This window comes from Mixophyes fleayi, chromosome 9 (genome assembly GCF_038048845.1).
Source record: "Mixophyes fleayi isolate aMixFle1 chromosome 9, aMixFle1.hap1, whole genome shotgun sequence".
NCBI classification, from domain to species: domain Eukaryota; kingdom Metazoa; phylum Chordata; class Amphibia; order Anura; family Limnodynastidae; genus Mixophyes; species Mixophyes fleayi.
The window spans coordinates 130,558,540-130,575,222 of NC_134410.1; the positions used below are offsets into that span (position 1 = coordinate 130,558,540).

Sequence of the window (16,683 nt, forward strand, 5' to 3'; positions counted from 1 at the left end):
ATAGCGTATTTACACATATGCTCAGTATCTGAAACTGCGCACAGATCTGCACCATTAGACCAGGCTTATGTCAGCCGTTCATCAGATAAACTTATATCCAACTCTCCCCATTTGTGCATTTATTATATTTCATCATTAGCAGTTACCCACATTGATCTAGCAGCCAATATATGCCTATATTTATTGTTTAGTGTCATTATAGGAACCGCTCGTTCTATGTATTAATAAGACAACTTGGGGTTTGGAGCGAGGAAGAGCTAAAACGATGGGAGAGAGGACATGAGATGTAAACAGTCACTATGGAGTCACTTTTTCTACCTCTGTGTGGATGATCTTCCAGGATGATAGTGATATTAACATTGCTGCAGTCTCGCAGATAAGGACAAGCTCGGCAAACAAGATGAAAGGCATGTCCTGTACCTAGGCTTCCTTTCCCACAGCGCTGAGAAAAAGGGATTTATCTCAGCTCTTTGTCCTGGGGGAAAGGTTAAAGGTCACCTGCCAAAAATAACAAAAACAAAGTGGAGGCAGCCGGCAAAACAAGAACTGATCACAGCACAAGTTTCTTTTGTTCGTCTGAGATATTTATTGTTGTAAGTTTAAGTAAGAAATAGATAATATATATATATATATAGGTAAGGGGGAGGAGCGGCGATTTTTAGGAAGTTCCTAAAAATAACCGAAAATATAAGTCAATCGAGAGAACAGAATAAAAACAACTTTCATGTAACAACCAACTTTAATGCTCATGAACAATCCACCATCTCCTCATGTCCCCATTTACATGTTCCTGCATTGAGCTGGTAACTCGGAATGTTGCATGGATCATATCGACTTATTTCACGCATTAATTAACCTCTAATCCAGGGTTTCCCAAACCCAGTCCTCAGGGCTCCCTAACAGGGCAGGTTTTCCATATCTCCTTGCTGGAGCACAGGTGTAGTCATTACTGACTGACACATTGTAACACATCCACAGCTGGTCCTAATTATGTCACATGTGATCCTGAAAACCTGCCCTGTTGGGGAGCCCTGAGGACTGGGTTTGGGAAACCCTGCTCATGGAAGGTTCTGAATGGGCCATTAACGAGGATGCTCACTGTTGGATAGGCATGGCCCCCCTCATACAGAAAGAGGTGATGGATCCTACAATGCACGACATCCTCTTTTGAGATGCCATGACTGTGACACACCAACACTTGGGGTCGCGGTTTGTTCAAATGTCCAGGCTATGCGGCACACAACAGTGGGAAGTGTGCACGGCAAAGCAGGGATGAATGAGTTATACCTACCAAGATTCCCACCGTCGGGACAAAGATGATGATGGTTGGGAAGATGGGAAAGACCCCTCAGACTGTCACGCCTAAATTGTGTGGCGTTGGGTGGTATGGTAAATTAGAGGTGTGGCTGGGCGGATTATTCTCTCCCCAATTTCTAACTTTTAGAAGAGAATGATGTCACCGGGGGATTAATATGAGTTGCCCCGCGCTGTATTCACCAGAGCGTGAAAGCAGATTTTGTTCTTTGGAAAACAAGAAGCTGCTGTAATTATTCTACCTGTGTTTGTTTATAGAGATCAGTTAATCAGTATTTTGACAAGAGCTGCAGACGTGTCCAACTTGTGATGAACGTAGAACAGAACAGAACACCACGGGCAGACGTTAAATCCCCCGTCAGTTTGTACCCAGTATTGTACATGTTACGGGTGTAGTTTCATTGTTGTGTCGCTACAGACACGATTGATTGTAGGATGACATAGGACAGATTCCTCAGAACTGCTTCACTCACTCAACACATCCGCCCAATCTCCTGTTTCCTTGACGTTTGTAGTAAATATTCACCTGTAGGCTAGATACACACTGACGTGTTTACAAGGAGAGGCAGAGCTGAATCTTATAAGAACTCTCATGGCCTCTCTGACTGTAACATTGGGGCATTTCTTTGGGGTAATATTAGAAGACCCTTCAAAGCAATGGGTGACAAGCAAGGAGCTCGGACTGCTAACATGCAGCGCTCGGGTATAACACTCCAGGCCCCATAGATGCCGCTGGTTCATCCTACAAAGGCTCCAGTTCAGGAACTGAAAGACCAAACGAGACATCACTGTGTGCACCGATCACATGGACTGGCCTCGGGCCCCCCTCACCTATGGGCCCTATGAGTGAAACCTGGGGGTAAATGTATCAAGCCGAGAGTTTTTTGGCGGGTTTGAAAAGTGGAGATGTTGCCTATAGCAACCAATCAGATTCTAGCTGTCATTTTGTAGAATGTACTAAATAAATTATACTAGAATCTGATTGTTTTTTCAAACTCGCCGGAAAACTCTCAACTTGATACATTTACCCCCTGGTGTGGATATAGCATCACTGCAGATCTCTGATTAGGAGTCAGAGAGGCGGAGAGACAACTCTTATCCTGCACAGCGTCTCTATATGGGCCAGCTATACACAATCTACATGGAGAGCAAAGCGTGAAACTTCACCGTAGGGATCAATTGATCCCTATCAGTGGCGCATGCAGGAGGGGTTTCTGAGTCTCCAGAAACCCCCCCTGCGCTAACTAAGTGGCCACCACAGCAGCACTGTCCTATACAGCAGCCGCGGCGCTGTCAAAGAAGCGTCCGCGGCGGTGCTGTATTGTATACAGCACCGGCGCGGACGCTTCTTTGACAGCGCCGCGTCTGCTGTATAGGACAGCGCTGCCAAAACGGAGCTACTGTGCATGCGCGGGCCATGCGCAGCAGCTCTCTCTCGTGTTTTTTTAGGGGGGGGGGTTTGGGGTCAGGGACAATCCTGCGTGCGCCCCTGCCTATGTCATGCTGCATTTGCACACGGTCATGCCACGTAGTTCATACTCATTATTGGCCATGTGGATATCACATGTTCCTACCTACCAACCATCCCCATTTAGGCTGGACAGGCCCGATTTGAGGGCTTTCTCCTGCCATCATGACTGGGACAACTTTGTCCCAATTGGTGGGAAATTAGGGAGGTATTACCCGTAAACAGGTGCTGTGCACTTGTAAGGACCAGTCGCCATTGACAGATGAAAATCGTCAAATTTTTTCTGTATGAGATGGACAACATGACAATGACCGTGCATGATATGTGCACAAAGGATCTCTCGAAGTCGCCATGAAACACAAGTCAGAATGACGGCCTTCATCATCCTTGGAGAAAACCATGCAAAACCTGAAAAAACATATAACAGTATCAAAAATACAAATGAACATGTTAAATCTACAATTATTATCACTGTAGCGCTCACTGATGGTGATGAAGGTGGTGATGATATATATGTTGATTGGACCGAAGCTTTACCTGGTGAAATATGAGTAGTGCAATCTGTTTATCATCACAACATTTGTAATAATTGCGCTGGAAAATTCCAAACCAGCCACTGCTGCATGAAAGAAGAAAGTACAGCAGGACGCATCCTAGAGCACTCTCCCCAAACACGCACAAAAGCTGTACCTGACTGATATACTTATATGGTTAATAACATAGAGTGGTCACTCTTATAATCTGTTCTTACTCTGGTTTAAGTGAAGCATTGCTCTGCCACCTTACGGTAACTCAGATTGAACCAGAAACCACACACAGCTAATTCCTGCCTGGATAAATTGCAAAATCGAGCAGTAGTTGTCCTTCAGACACCTGAAGATTAGAAGTGTTACATGTGACAATGGTTCGCATACTATTATTGTCAGGAAAAACACCACAAATGCCATGTTATGGTCATGTGCTTAACCTCATTGTATACAAATTATGGTGCACTGACTAAGACATTAAATGTCACCGTAGATCTGTCTAAATTTTAACAAATAATGTGTAAGAAACGCCCTTAACACATTACAAAGAAGGAACAATTTGCCACATCAGCTTATATGTGGAATATATGGAATTGTTCTGTGTCTGTAAGAGAGATTAAATCAACAAAGAAAATCCATCAATCACTAAGTTTATTTGTGTTTGTTTGTTTTTAACTGAAGCATTAAGGTGCGTGTTTCCTTACACCCAGGACGTAATGTGACAAACGCAACTGCAAATAGGGTTAAGGTCTTTAGGCCATGCTCAGAAGATGAAGGGCCCCTGTTACTCTCCACCCCCCAGTTCAGGCCCCCCTTTTCCAGGACCAAGAGATTCCCATTGTCTCTGAAATCCGGAACCATAAGGTTCTTTAAGGGACAAGTGTCTCTGGGCCCACCTTCACAGAATTGTTAGGGTGGGCCCTTTCTATCCTGAGGTCAGCATAGGTTTTCTCCGATGACTAAACTCTATAACTCTATAAATCCAAAAAAACAAAAACAAAGAAAAGTGCAAATCATTCTAGTGCATTACAGCTATAAGTTAAATAAATAAATAAGTAAGTAGCTAAAAGCTCCCAGCCTTTTGGCCACATGTGTAAAATTTGTCCAAAAGCCCGGTGCAAAGAAATAAAGTACCGTTACGAAGGTCAAAGTGCATAGTGTAAAGTGTCATTCCATGTGCTCAGTGCTAACCTCTGCCACTGTGTGATATGCAAGCAAAGCACCCCTGGCTCAAACCGCTCCACTGGCACACAGGGCCGCGACTTCAAACGGCCAGACTCGTGGGAAATGACTGGTGCATCATATTTATCATTGTCACTGTGAAATATTCAATGTTCATTCATACTTCCACTTAACTCTCACTGTATTATCAACTCATTCTATTTCCTGCTACATATCCCATACTGAACACAGCAGCTTACACTTCTATTCTATACAACAGAAAATCAGATGCCCAAAGCTTGAATCCGGCATTGCTGCGTGCACTCAAACTTGGCACGCCCTTACTGTACAATGACTACCCGCATACGCCTAGTCCGCTCCCCGTTCAGCCCCTGAAACCGTAGGCTGCTGTAAGTGTCCTTTGTGCTCAAAGATGAATTGAACGTTTCTGCGTTCTGTGGCCTATCATCACCATTATCGTCACCATTTATTTATATAGCGCCACTGATTCCGCAGCGCTGTACAGATAACTCACTCACATCAGTCCCTGCCCCATTGGGCGTATGGTCCGGTTCCGTGCAGACGCAGTGTGATTTTATGCAAAATACAGCACATATCTGCATTTCCATTGCTTGATAATTCAGGCTCACAGAGATTATACATGGTTAATAGTAACTGGGAAAGGAATGTCATAGAGAATCCCACCGAAAGAGAATTTCAAAGCAAATTGAGAATTTTTTGCAGGAATTCAGCTGAATCGCGGTGAACAGAATTATCGCCAATTATAGAGGACATTATAAGATTGCAGTTATTGATAATATATTTATAGTAATAATAATTTGATATTCCAGGTGACTTGTCTTTAGTTTCAGTGTCTATGTTTCTGCACATACTGTTGTGTCTATATATATTTTGAGTGAATAATTTGAGTCACAAAACAGGGAGTATTATGTCATCAAGGGCTTACAGCAGAGAACGCATTAAGGGCAGTGATGACACTGAAGCTATTTTTACCCCACAATGTGGCTTCCGCCTTCTTCTCTCCTTTACAAAACATTTTGTTACCACTCCCGAGATTTACAAGTTAAAGATCATTCCTCATACAAATTCTTGGTACAGCCCCACAGGCCATGAGAGTACTTGTAACATCAGGGGGTAAATGTATCAAGCTGAGTGTTTTCCTTTGGGTTTGAAATGTGTAGATGTTGCCTATAGCAACCAATCAGATTCTAGTTATCATTTTGTAGACTGTACTAAATAAATGATAGCTATAATCTGATTGGCTTTTCAAACCCACCAGAAATCTCTCAGCTTGATACATTTACACCCAGGTTTAAGAAGGAATAACTAAATATTTCTAAACACACAGAAAATAATAATCAATAAGCTTTAAGGTGGCTGAACATTGTTGTGATGTAAATTTCAGTGTGTGAGGGACCGGTAAGACTACCCCAAAGAATACTTGGAGCCGGATGCCGAGGGGGTTGAAAATTGGGGGTAATTTATACTCACAAGATCAGGACGTAAAAAATGCATATTTATACCCTTATAATGAGCCATACACATCATCAGCATCATTTATTTATATAGCGCCACTATTTCCGCAGCGCTGTACAGAGAACTCACATCAGTCCCTGCCCCATTGGAGCTTACAGTCTAAATTCCCTAATACACACAGACAGACAGAGAGAGGCACACACAGACACAGACTAGGGTCAATTTGTTAGCAGCCAATTAACCTACCAGTATGTTTTTTGGAGTGTGGGAGGAAACCGGAGCACCCGGAGGAAACCCACGCAAACACGAGGAGAACATACAAACTCCTCACAGATAAGGCCATGGTCGGGAATTGAACTCATGACCCCAGTGCTGTGAGACAGAAGTGCTAACCACTTCCGCGCAGGTCGGCACCAGTTGCATATGTGCCCGATTCATGCCAGGCTCACATCACAGACACGTACATCCCACTTGCGCCCACGTTTTATGTGCAACAAACGCAAATGCTATTAGGCATCAATAAAACACAAATAAACCACTTTAATGCAGCAGAAACAACTCTCTGTCTTTCATACCCAAAAAAAAAACCCAACAAAAAAACCCCAGTTTTGCTTAAACACGAACAAGAACGTAATATATGGCGGAGCGACGGAGACAACACCAATCAGTGGCAGTGCTGCAATCACAAACATCCGTTCACGTCGCTACTGTACTCGGACATATGGGTGCGGACAATTGTCTGGGCATGCGGAGCGATTTCACTTAAGATATGCTTCAATCTGAGTCTTTTTCATTAGTGAAATCTGGTCTTGAAATTTTTCAAAAACTTCCCACAAAATATTTCTTTCATTCCACATTTGGCGCTAAAATGTAGCACTTAAAGGATGCAAAGATAAATCTAAAAATACTGTGCGCAACTGCAAAAGTAAGTAATGGCAAGATTATACCGTGGGCCTGGAGAACGGCCTGTTACGGCACCAAAATGGATCAGCGCTAAATTTCACTGTAGTTTCACTCATCTTTTATTTCCATCATACAATATGGACCTTTTACACCATGAAACTGGGCAGCTGTTGTATAGAAAGATAAAAAAACAAACAAACTACTTTGTACCTCTGTCTGCCCCATGGACAGGCTGATACTTCTTTCTACCTCTTTCAAATGTTAATGAATACACCCCTTCCCTAAATACGCTACAATTATATTCACCTTGTGCATTATAATGAGTGTTTGTGGTTTACTTGACTATGTAAATAAGTAGCCAGATGTCTGCTTGTTACATTGTGTACTAAAAAGGTTATCACTGTAACCTAGGAAAAAGCTACTAGTTATTATTGCATTTCAGGATTAAAAAATGACTTTGTGGGAGATAAAGTACCCAGTTAGCCAATAAAGGTATCAATCTCTTAACTTGATGCTTTCAGCAAAATGACATCATAGAAATGTCTGATTAGACATAACCAGCAGCAGCTTATTTCTGTTATACATGTTTTTGCTATTATACTCTACTTGTGGTGACCAGCTCAGCTGAATAACTGCTCTGTGGATCCATCACTCTTACTATAACAAGAACAAACTTGTAGGAAACAGCAGTCAGACTGCAGACTGCAAACAGCTAGTTAATGGCTTAGAAAAGTCAGAGAAGTTAAGGCAATAATTAGCATTGTACAAAGTACAACACGCAGATTCCAATCTCTTCCTGGAACTGATTAAATCGGCTTTTACAGCCTGTACGAGCCTGGGCAATGACTTGTTATAGCACTGGCGAATAATACGTAAAATTGAGAATATTTTTGCAACTGTGGTGCAGTTTTTAGCTTCCTATTAGAACTAATATAGGACCCAAAATTTAGATTTGGGTGGAGTTCAACAAGGTAAAATACAAAACTAAAATAAAAGTATAAAACTATTCTCTTCGAACCTGATTCATTAAGCAGCGCAAATGGCGATATGCGGCATATTGTGCTCACAATTACTCTGCACACACCCAGAAGCGGACAATACGCCAGAGAACAGAGAAACGTTCAATTCATCTTCGAGCGTAAAGGACCCTTACTACAGCCTAGGATTTCAGGGGCGGAATGGGGAAGGGACTGGGCGTATGCGCGTAGTCAGTGTACCGTAAGGGCGTGGCAAGCTGGAGCGCACACAGCAGCGTCCGATTCAAGGTACGTGTTTTACTGCCGTATCGTTTGATCCAGCTACAGGTCCGGTGTAACTGCTGATTACTAGTGATGATGGCTGTGTATACAGCTAGAACATGTGTTTGCCATCAGGAGCAAATGTAAAATTTAGTTTATGTACAGTAGACATTAAGAATACACGGTGGCTCAGTGGTTAGCACTTCTGTCTCACAGCACTGGGGTTTGTCTAACAACTGCAACTCTCTATCTTTTTATCTCAATTATTTATGTATATGCTAATAACAAGCATTGCCATATATCATTAATATAGAATATCTAGAATATTTATGTTCTAAAAACAAACTAAATAACAGTCCTTCAAATTCTATTATCAAAATAACCTAAAATACTGATGATAATAATAATAATATTATTATTATTATTATTATTAATAATAATCGTTATCATATATTCTAAACTAAATCACAAAGCCATTCAATTCCCTATTCAGACAAATACCATAAAATGATGATAACAGTACTGCAGGAATGTGGTATATGTAAACAAACATGAAGATAACAAGTAACATGAATGCAGCCTCACACATCTATAGGTAGCAAATTAGTGCACTTGGTGATTTTTGCACAGAACAGGGGGCGTGTCAGTGTGAGCCCAGGACACGCCCACACATCGGTATCACCCAGTTGCATCAGTCAGGTGGGCGTGGCCTGGAAGTAACTAGTATAAACGCCCCATAGCCGGTATTTGCAGCCAGTGTCGATGTCTCCTTCTTCCTGACGATCCCGAGGCCAGAGCTGCATCCCTGCTAATAAGGTAATTACTGGGGGGTGCTTGTTCCAACTTGTCCAGGGCATGTGCCCCCTGGATGGATGTATGGAGGGCATGTGCATCATGTGATCTCTCTGGGAATGGGTGCAGGGCATATCCTGCCACCGTGCCACGCATGCATCATGTGCCCCCTGACCCACTTGGTTTAGGAGAACTCTGTGTTTCTGCATTAACCCTGCTCCCTGCCGGCCATGTGGCTGCTGAGAGCATCAGCTGCTCCTAACTCCCACCTCCCAGGCTGTAGGGAGCAGTGCTCCTTATATTGTATCTCTATGTAACGAATCACCTCCTTTGTGGTCCTAAAACGATACATTGTCCTCAGGACAAGCTGTTCTGTGGAAGTCCCAGGTCTCATGGCCATTGTTCTATCTGGGTTTACATGTAACCTTCCAACCCCGAAATGCGTTTTCCTTGGCTGCTACCACTGTAGAAGTTATTTTTTTGTTACTAGTTTAACTTTGTATCTTGAGGGTTTCCTAATCTTATTGTGTATGAAGATAAAGTTTATTTCCAGTAGAGTAAATATTTTATATATCTGAGACTGAGGAGCTTACAATTATCTTCTGCACTTATGTCTGTGTATAGTGTAGCTGCACATAAAGGACATATTGTGTGCTGGATAATTCTGGGACATAGAGGGTTAACACTAGGCACCCTGGAAGAGAGGGGGTTGGGGGTCTAATAATCAGTCTGCTGAGAACTTGTACAACCAGTTGTTTCCAGTTCTTCAATTTCCCTACCCCCCCCCCCCCCCCCAAGTTGGAAAATCCTTATTTAACAGACTATAATCGCTTAACTGGCATGTGATAGGCAGACTGCTGGTCTTTATGACTTGTTGGAAGGACTTGTATAGATCCTCTAGCTACATTCAGTTTTCAGCCAACTTACTGTTTGTTTGTTTTTAACAATAGCTTGATTAGGGGAAGAGGGGGATGTATCTCCTGACCAGCAAAATTGTAAACCTTTAGAGTTTTGCCCCTGGATTGAGTTTCCCCTACCAAACAATTTTTTTTTTTTTTTTCTTTCTTCTCTTAAATCAATCATGAAATGTCTTTTGAACTTGCACTTTAATGGGGAAATGAAGTGAAATTGATCCCTGTTCCCAAGAGCTTGCAATCTAATGAAGTGTAGTTTATGTTCTTGTCCAGGGGTAGCATTTGGAACTCCTTAATTCATAAGCTCATCTCTGGATAACGCTGGTTCATATTGGTGTTGGGTAACGTTCCAAAAATAACCAATCCAACCGCTAAAGTTTTTTTCCCCCCTTCTTGTTCCAGATCAGCCACCACCATGTCTGTGTCTCACAGTTCCAGACTTAACAAGGGGGTGAGGGAGCAGTATATGAAGCTGCCTCAAGGGGGGATGGTCCAAGTTACTTATGTGTGGATTGATGGGACCGGGGAAGGGGTCCGCTGCAAAACAAAGACCCTGGACTATGAACCTAAATCTATAGAAGGTAAGACCTAGACCCATCCTCCCACATGTAATCCTGCTGTGACTGCATGTTCATTCCCTCCTAGTGCAGACAGTAAAGTCTAATAATTGCTGGACAGACACAAGTTACTGTCGTCTTTAAAGGTGACATTCCAGTGGAGTGTAAGACTTGGTATACGTGCCAACATGCACTGCACAAGCAGCTGCATGCTAAGTTTAAACGACCCTCATTTTGTATTGTGGAAAGTCATCCATACCCCCACATTCTAAAAGATATTTTCCCATTTTGTTTATATGTAACTGTTTCTTAAATTGTAACTAAACTTGCTCTTAAAATAGAGGGATCGGTAACAATTGGCTGCTCACCCCTGTTCATTATGGCAAAGGAATTGCTGGGCAATCTACTTGGTGTCTGTGTGTATGTACTTACAATGTTTAGTCTTTAAAACCAATTCTCTTCTCCCATCTTAGAGGTCCCAGAATGGAACTTCGACGGATCAAGCACATATCAAGCCGAGGGCTCAAACAGCGACATGTACCTAATCCCAGTAAAAATGTTCAGAGACCCGTTCTGCCTTGACCCCAACAAGCTGGTCATCTGTGAGGTTCTGAAGTACAACCGAAAACCCGCTGGTAGGGCGTTCAGGTCGTAACGCTGTACAATCTTGCTTAAAAGCTGCGTCACCTCCTAAAGTGGAGACTGGTCATTAACAAATTTTAATTGGCTGCAGGAGAACCCAATAAAATGGCTGAGTGCAGTTTCTAGGATGCTGGGAAGAGGACTAATTGGCTTGTGGTGTTTTTTTTTTTGGGGGGTTTGGGGCTTCTACTCTCATTCACTGAGCTAGGCTGGGGGCTGTATTCTTGTACTAGGTATTACAGTTTAAAAGAAACTACCTCCACCAATAAAACATGAAACTGTTTGCTAAACTTTATTTCAACACAATTACTGTACATTATTTGAAATGGACACGGGTTTGATACTGTCTCTTTAAATTCTTGGGCAGTTGTGATACTCTGTCTATAGGGAAGTAAAGTCTAGTATCTGCTGCGAGTGAGGAGTGTCTCACACGTCAGTATACAGGATGCAGATGGAAAAATCTACCTGGCCTCTTATCCAGTGTACACAGTTGCATAGTCTGACTGGTTCTTGTGTACTTAACTGTAATCCTGTTTCCTATTTCAGAAACAAACCTGCGTAGCACCTGTAAGCGGGTAATGGACATGGTGGCAGATCATCGCCCCTGGTTCGGTATGGAGCAAGAATACACAATACTTGGCATCAATGGGCACCCTTACGGCTGGCCTGAGAATGGCTTCCCAGGGCCACAAGGTAAGAAACTAATCAAGTGGGTCTACAGCCCCCAGTTCATTAGGATTTAGCCTCTACTTGACCTATCTGGTTATTAGAAGAGCCATCTGGCCCTTGAGTGGCATCCTGGTTTATGTGCTGTCCTTGGATCACTTAATCATTGTCCTGTTCTCATTAGCAGCTGATGGGGCTCTTAGCTGTGTAAATGTTGGAGTTGCTGTATTCTGGGCTCCTTCTTCTCCTCCTCCTAGATAAATACTATAATCTCAATCTGCAGAACACAGTGCTTCAGGATTACCAAGGTCTACGTTCTGTTGAGTGGGGGCATTGTCCGAGTGTAGTGTTATATATATATATATATATATATATATATATATAAGGGTGGAGTTGTACACACAGGTTGCCATAATTAGTTCTTGGAGGTCTCTGCTCCCCCCTCCCCCCCACCTGTCTAAGTTATTTACTTGTGAGTCTGCAGCAGATGTGGTGGATGTAAAAGTTGAATGCAGAAACTTGCAATATTTTGGCAAAGTATACGAGTTAGCGATAAAAATCAGATGTAGGTTATTCAGGCTTTAATTCCTGGCCTCCTCCAACAAATGTTGGTCCTTGTCACTGTTTCCAGTAAAATGTTTAAGTCCTCATTGGGGAAATGTGTTTCTTCATTGAAAGCTGCGATAATGAATCTTGCCAATAACTTGTGTAGTATTTAAATGAGATGGTTTTAATAGACTTTTGTGTATTCCTCAGGTCCTTATTATTGTGGAGTTGGTGCTGATAAAGTATACGGCCGGGATATTGTGGAATGTCACTACAAGGCGTGTTTATATGCCGGGATCAACATTTGTGGCACAAACGCAGAAGTTATGCCATCGCAGGTAAGAGCTGCAGACAACTTCTATAGGACTGTCCATATCTTTGGAAACTGTAACCTAACTGCGAGCTGCAAATTGTACTGTACATAATAAGGGGCTTCCTGCAGTTTTCTTCAATATCCTCAAACACTTAATCCGGTAGAAATAAGTAAATATAGCTGATCTATAAAGACCCATTGTGATGGGTCTAGTTCTGAGAAGTTCCTGCAGCAATTGTGTTTCTCCCTTTAATCTGGGTGTTTGTTTGGAATATAAATGTTAAACTTTAATCTTTTCGTTTGACAGTGGGAATTCCAGGTGGGTCCTTCAGAAGGAATTGACATGGGTGACCATCTGTGGATGGCTCGATTCATCCTCCATAGAGTCTGCGAGGACTTTGGCGTTGTGGCAACTCTTGACCCCAAACCCATGACCGGCAACTGGAATGGAGCTGGGTGTCACACAAACTACAGCACGGAGAACATGAGGAAGGAAGGAGGCCTAAAGTGAGTCTTCTTACAGGTGTACCTGTTGTCTCCACATGATGGAGGCAGCTGTCTTGTGTAATATTTGCAAGAATGTAATCCATCAATTCGCTAGAGTCTGGTGGTAAAGTGATCGGCTCACAAAACTGCTGCCTCCGTGGGGTGTAGGTAATGGGTTCTCATCACTTATTGGTGGACCCATTTCTAGGCTGCTCTTTAAACTTAAGCCATTAACCTTAATATTGAGCTAAAATAAAAACAGTGGTGGGGTTGGCTGTTAAATTGAGTATAAATGGTCTTGAGGGATAATGGTGGGTCTGCTACATTCTGTTCTAGAACACAGAATAAGTTAAGACCTGAGAGATGCATACTTAATCTCACCACACAACCTCTTTCTCTTCAGACACATCGAAGAGGCCATAGAGAAACTGGGCAAGCGACACGATTATCACATCTGCTTTTATGACCCTCGTGGAGGAAAGGACAACTCTCGTCGTCTGACTGGACAGCACGAAACCTCCAGCATCCACGAATTCTCAGCGGGCGTTGCCAACCGTGGGGCCAGTATACGCATCCCACGCCAGGTTGGGCAGGAAGGATTCGGGTACTTTGAGGATCGTCGGCCGGCTGCCAACTGTGACCCTTACGCTGTCACTGAGGCTCTTGTGAGAACAACCATTCTGAACGAGACTGGCAGTGAAACCAAAGACTACGGGAAGAAATAAACTGGAGGCAGGATCTGCCAAGTGTACTCCATCCACATCTCTATCTTCCATGGCAGCAGAATCCTTTTAAATTCTTATTCTAACTACTCAACATTTATCTGACGTTCCTTCTGTTTTGGAAGGGTAAAAGGCATTTGGGCATCTACTGTAGTAAGGTTCGATGTTTACGAAAGAAGTGACAGGCTAACAACTTCTTAATGGGGAGGGCTTGAAACCTCAATGGCAGCGTGGGGGTTGACAAAATGGCCCAGGTCTAGGGTTATTTTAAGTGACAGTGCCCCAATGGGGCTCAGATGGGGAATCCTCTGCCAATGAGTGTCTTGTTGTAGAACATGAAATTTCTTGATACAATGTGACTGTTTTTATCTTTGAAATAAACAAACATGCTTTTATTTATCGACTGCCTAGTTTATAATAAACATGAATGAACATAGACCAAATGTGTCACTGTACTGCATGTGGCAGAATCTATTCTTATCACTATTATAGTAGTATTTGTATCAATCCCATGAATACTGATGTCCGTATTACACACAAGTATCAGAAGTTATTGCAGCTGTCATCAGGATGGAAGGACTCTACATTAAAGGTGAAGCTGCCCAGGGCCAACAACAGTTTGGGCCCCCAGGCAAAGCTCTGTGTGTGTGTGTGTGTGTGTGTGTGTGTGTGTGTGTGTCCATATCCATCCCCTTAACTTCCCTTTCAATCCTCCATACTGCTGGACATTCACTGTGAGCACAGCATGGAGGAGGGGACCAGATAGTCAGCGGAGTGACTCTCCTGCTGTTGTTCTGAGGTACTATCATCGGACCAGCTCTTCCATTACTCCTTGAGCTCCGCCTATCACGCTGCCCTGCACTCATCCAGGGGACCGCGACCTGTGGGATAAGGGCAGCTAAGTCCCCCTGGCTAACACCACCTACCCATTAGACTCCGTGCCCCTGAATGAGCGGTATCACCTGGCAGTTACAAGGGATCCACTAAATATCTACGGGTTTCGTGACACCAGTACATGTGATCTCTATCTGACATTCTGGTAATAGAATCTATGCAGGATATAAAAGAGCTTTTATCTCAGCCCCACTGTTCTAATGGGAAGATGAGATTAAAATAAAGAGTCCTGCTTTTCAAGTGTTGGCCAAGGTAAAATAATTAGAAATGGATGGGTCACTCGCTATCTTATCCTGGGACCACTAATGTCTTAAATCTGCCCTGTAGTATATTTATCTGACTCAGAATGTGTTCGTGCTACATAAGAATACTGTGAGATATATGGAGGGGGGGCCTAGTAGTGGTGTTCTCCAGGGGTGGGGAGCAGGTACAGTGTGCTGGGACCGGCGGAGCCAATCACCTGCTGTGACCATGCCCCCTTCAGGAGCTATGGAAGGAGTCCCAAGAAGTTGCTGTACATGGGCCTGGAATCCCTCCTGGCGGCCCTGCCTTTGAGGCCACACCCTGCTGCTGGCTTGTTACTTGTAAAGTAATAGATCTGCTGGGAGCTGTCCGTTTCATCATCTATTTATACAGTGCCACTAATATTATCTACTTTCTTGGCGCTCTAGTTAATATCGTCAGACAAACTGGTTCATTGTCCAAAACTTGTAACAAATCGACGCACGTTGGGAGCTGATTGCTACATGTTACGGTCAGGTCCTGCTGGCTCATCCCCCACAAAATATATTTTTCACACTACCCGCCGTGAAGACTATACTATAATAGAAGTGTCACAGATGGGAGACCCAAGGTTCATGTTTGTAATAATAATAATAATAATATGGAAATGTGTTTTAATTATCTCAGCTCCCCAATAACTGTAAGATAGATAATGATTTCCTGTAGATCAGAGGTGTCCAAGTTCAGTCCTCAAGAACTACCAACAGGTCGTGTTTTCAGGATTTCTGTCTGTAGAAAGAAGTGGGATAATTACTGGCCCAGCCAAATAGATTAACTCACCTGTGTGGGATTAAAGAAATCCTGAAAACATGACCTGTTAGTTGAGGACTGAACTTGGACACCTCTGCTGTAGATTGAGCAATTGAAATGTCTTCCTGCCTTTTAATTCTCTGACAGATAACTTTATTATCATGGTTGTTCTTACACTGTGCCACTAGAGGGCACTCTAAACTCGCTTTTAGCTTCCTCAATCCTCCCCATAGCACAGAACAACTCTATGTACAATATTACCTTAAATCAAGACACATGACCCGACCGCATGGCTCACACATGACTATAATATTAGGAAAATGAGAAGAATGTAACAAGGTATCTTTAGTAATCACAGCCCTCGTGTACGGCGTTTCACAATGGTTCTACATGAATATAATATATGGGGATTCTTTAATTATCGGTTAGAAGTTGTATCCGATTTTGTATATCTTCTTCAGGTGTAAATGACAGTGAGCAGACTGTCAGATCACATGCATGTAAGCTACATGTGATCAGCGGCAGTCCATGTTATTATCTGTGGACTTAGATCCGCTATATCTGTATGTACAAGTCTTCTTAGTACAGGACGGGCTGTATTTACCATGAGACAAGTTCTGAAAACTGAAGCATTGCGGCGCTTGATACATCTGCCCACAGCGCCATCCCCATTGAGTATTATGAAAGACTGCGGTAATTTGCCCAACGCAGGCGCTATATAAATAAATGATGATGATAATGATGCAGAGATGGCTCCGATATCTCCTGTATTACACTTCACTTAAACAGTCAATTTACTTAGACATATTAAACCATGGGGAAGTTTATGGCTTGATAAATAGGCCACATATTCTCCATTTTATGCTTAATTTTTGGGGTCTCTGGTTGCCCTATCAAAGCCCCTCATGAAGTGAAATGAGAAACAGACTTTCAGGAATCACGGGGAGGAGTGGGCAGATATTGGGGAATACTCAGCTCGCAGCTCAATTTACTTCAGGATTAAAGAACGTG

At 42.9% G+C, this 16,683-nt stretch overlaps 2 protein-coding genes across 5 annotated transcripts in view; one reads left to right on the forward strand and one right to left on the reverse strand.

The window, feature by feature from the left end:
• Positions 1–16,683, reverse strand: part of LOC142101343 (uncharacterized) — a 196,831-nt gene that overhangs the window by 47,369 nt on the left and 132,779 nt on the right. The window lies entirely within an intron of this gene.
• LOC142101345 (glutamine synthetase) overlaps positions 8,818–16,683 on the forward strand; it is a 41,188-nt gene continuing 33,322 nt past the window's right edge. Inside the window, exons 1-7 of one of the 2 annotated variants that reach the window (XM_075185764.1) lie at positions 8,818–8,924; positions 10,217–10,395; positions 10,845–11,006; positions 11,560–11,706; positions 12,436–12,563; positions 12,846–13,045; positions 13,428–13,772. In XM_075185764.1, coding sequence (XP_075041865.1) covers positions 10,230–10,395; positions 10,845–11,006; positions 11,560–11,706; positions 12,436–12,563; positions 12,846–13,045; positions 13,428–13,749 — 1,125 coding nt within the window. In that variant the 5' untranslated portion in view covers positions 8,818–8,924; positions 10,217–10,229 and the 3' untranslated portion in view covers positions 13,750–13,772. Of the gene's footprint in view, positions 8,925–10,216; positions 10,396–10,844; positions 11,007–11,559; positions 11,707–12,435; positions 12,564–12,845; positions 13,046–13,427; positions 14,146–16,683 lie in introns of those variants that run through there. The other variant, XM_075185763.1, reaches the window with a different exon arrangement.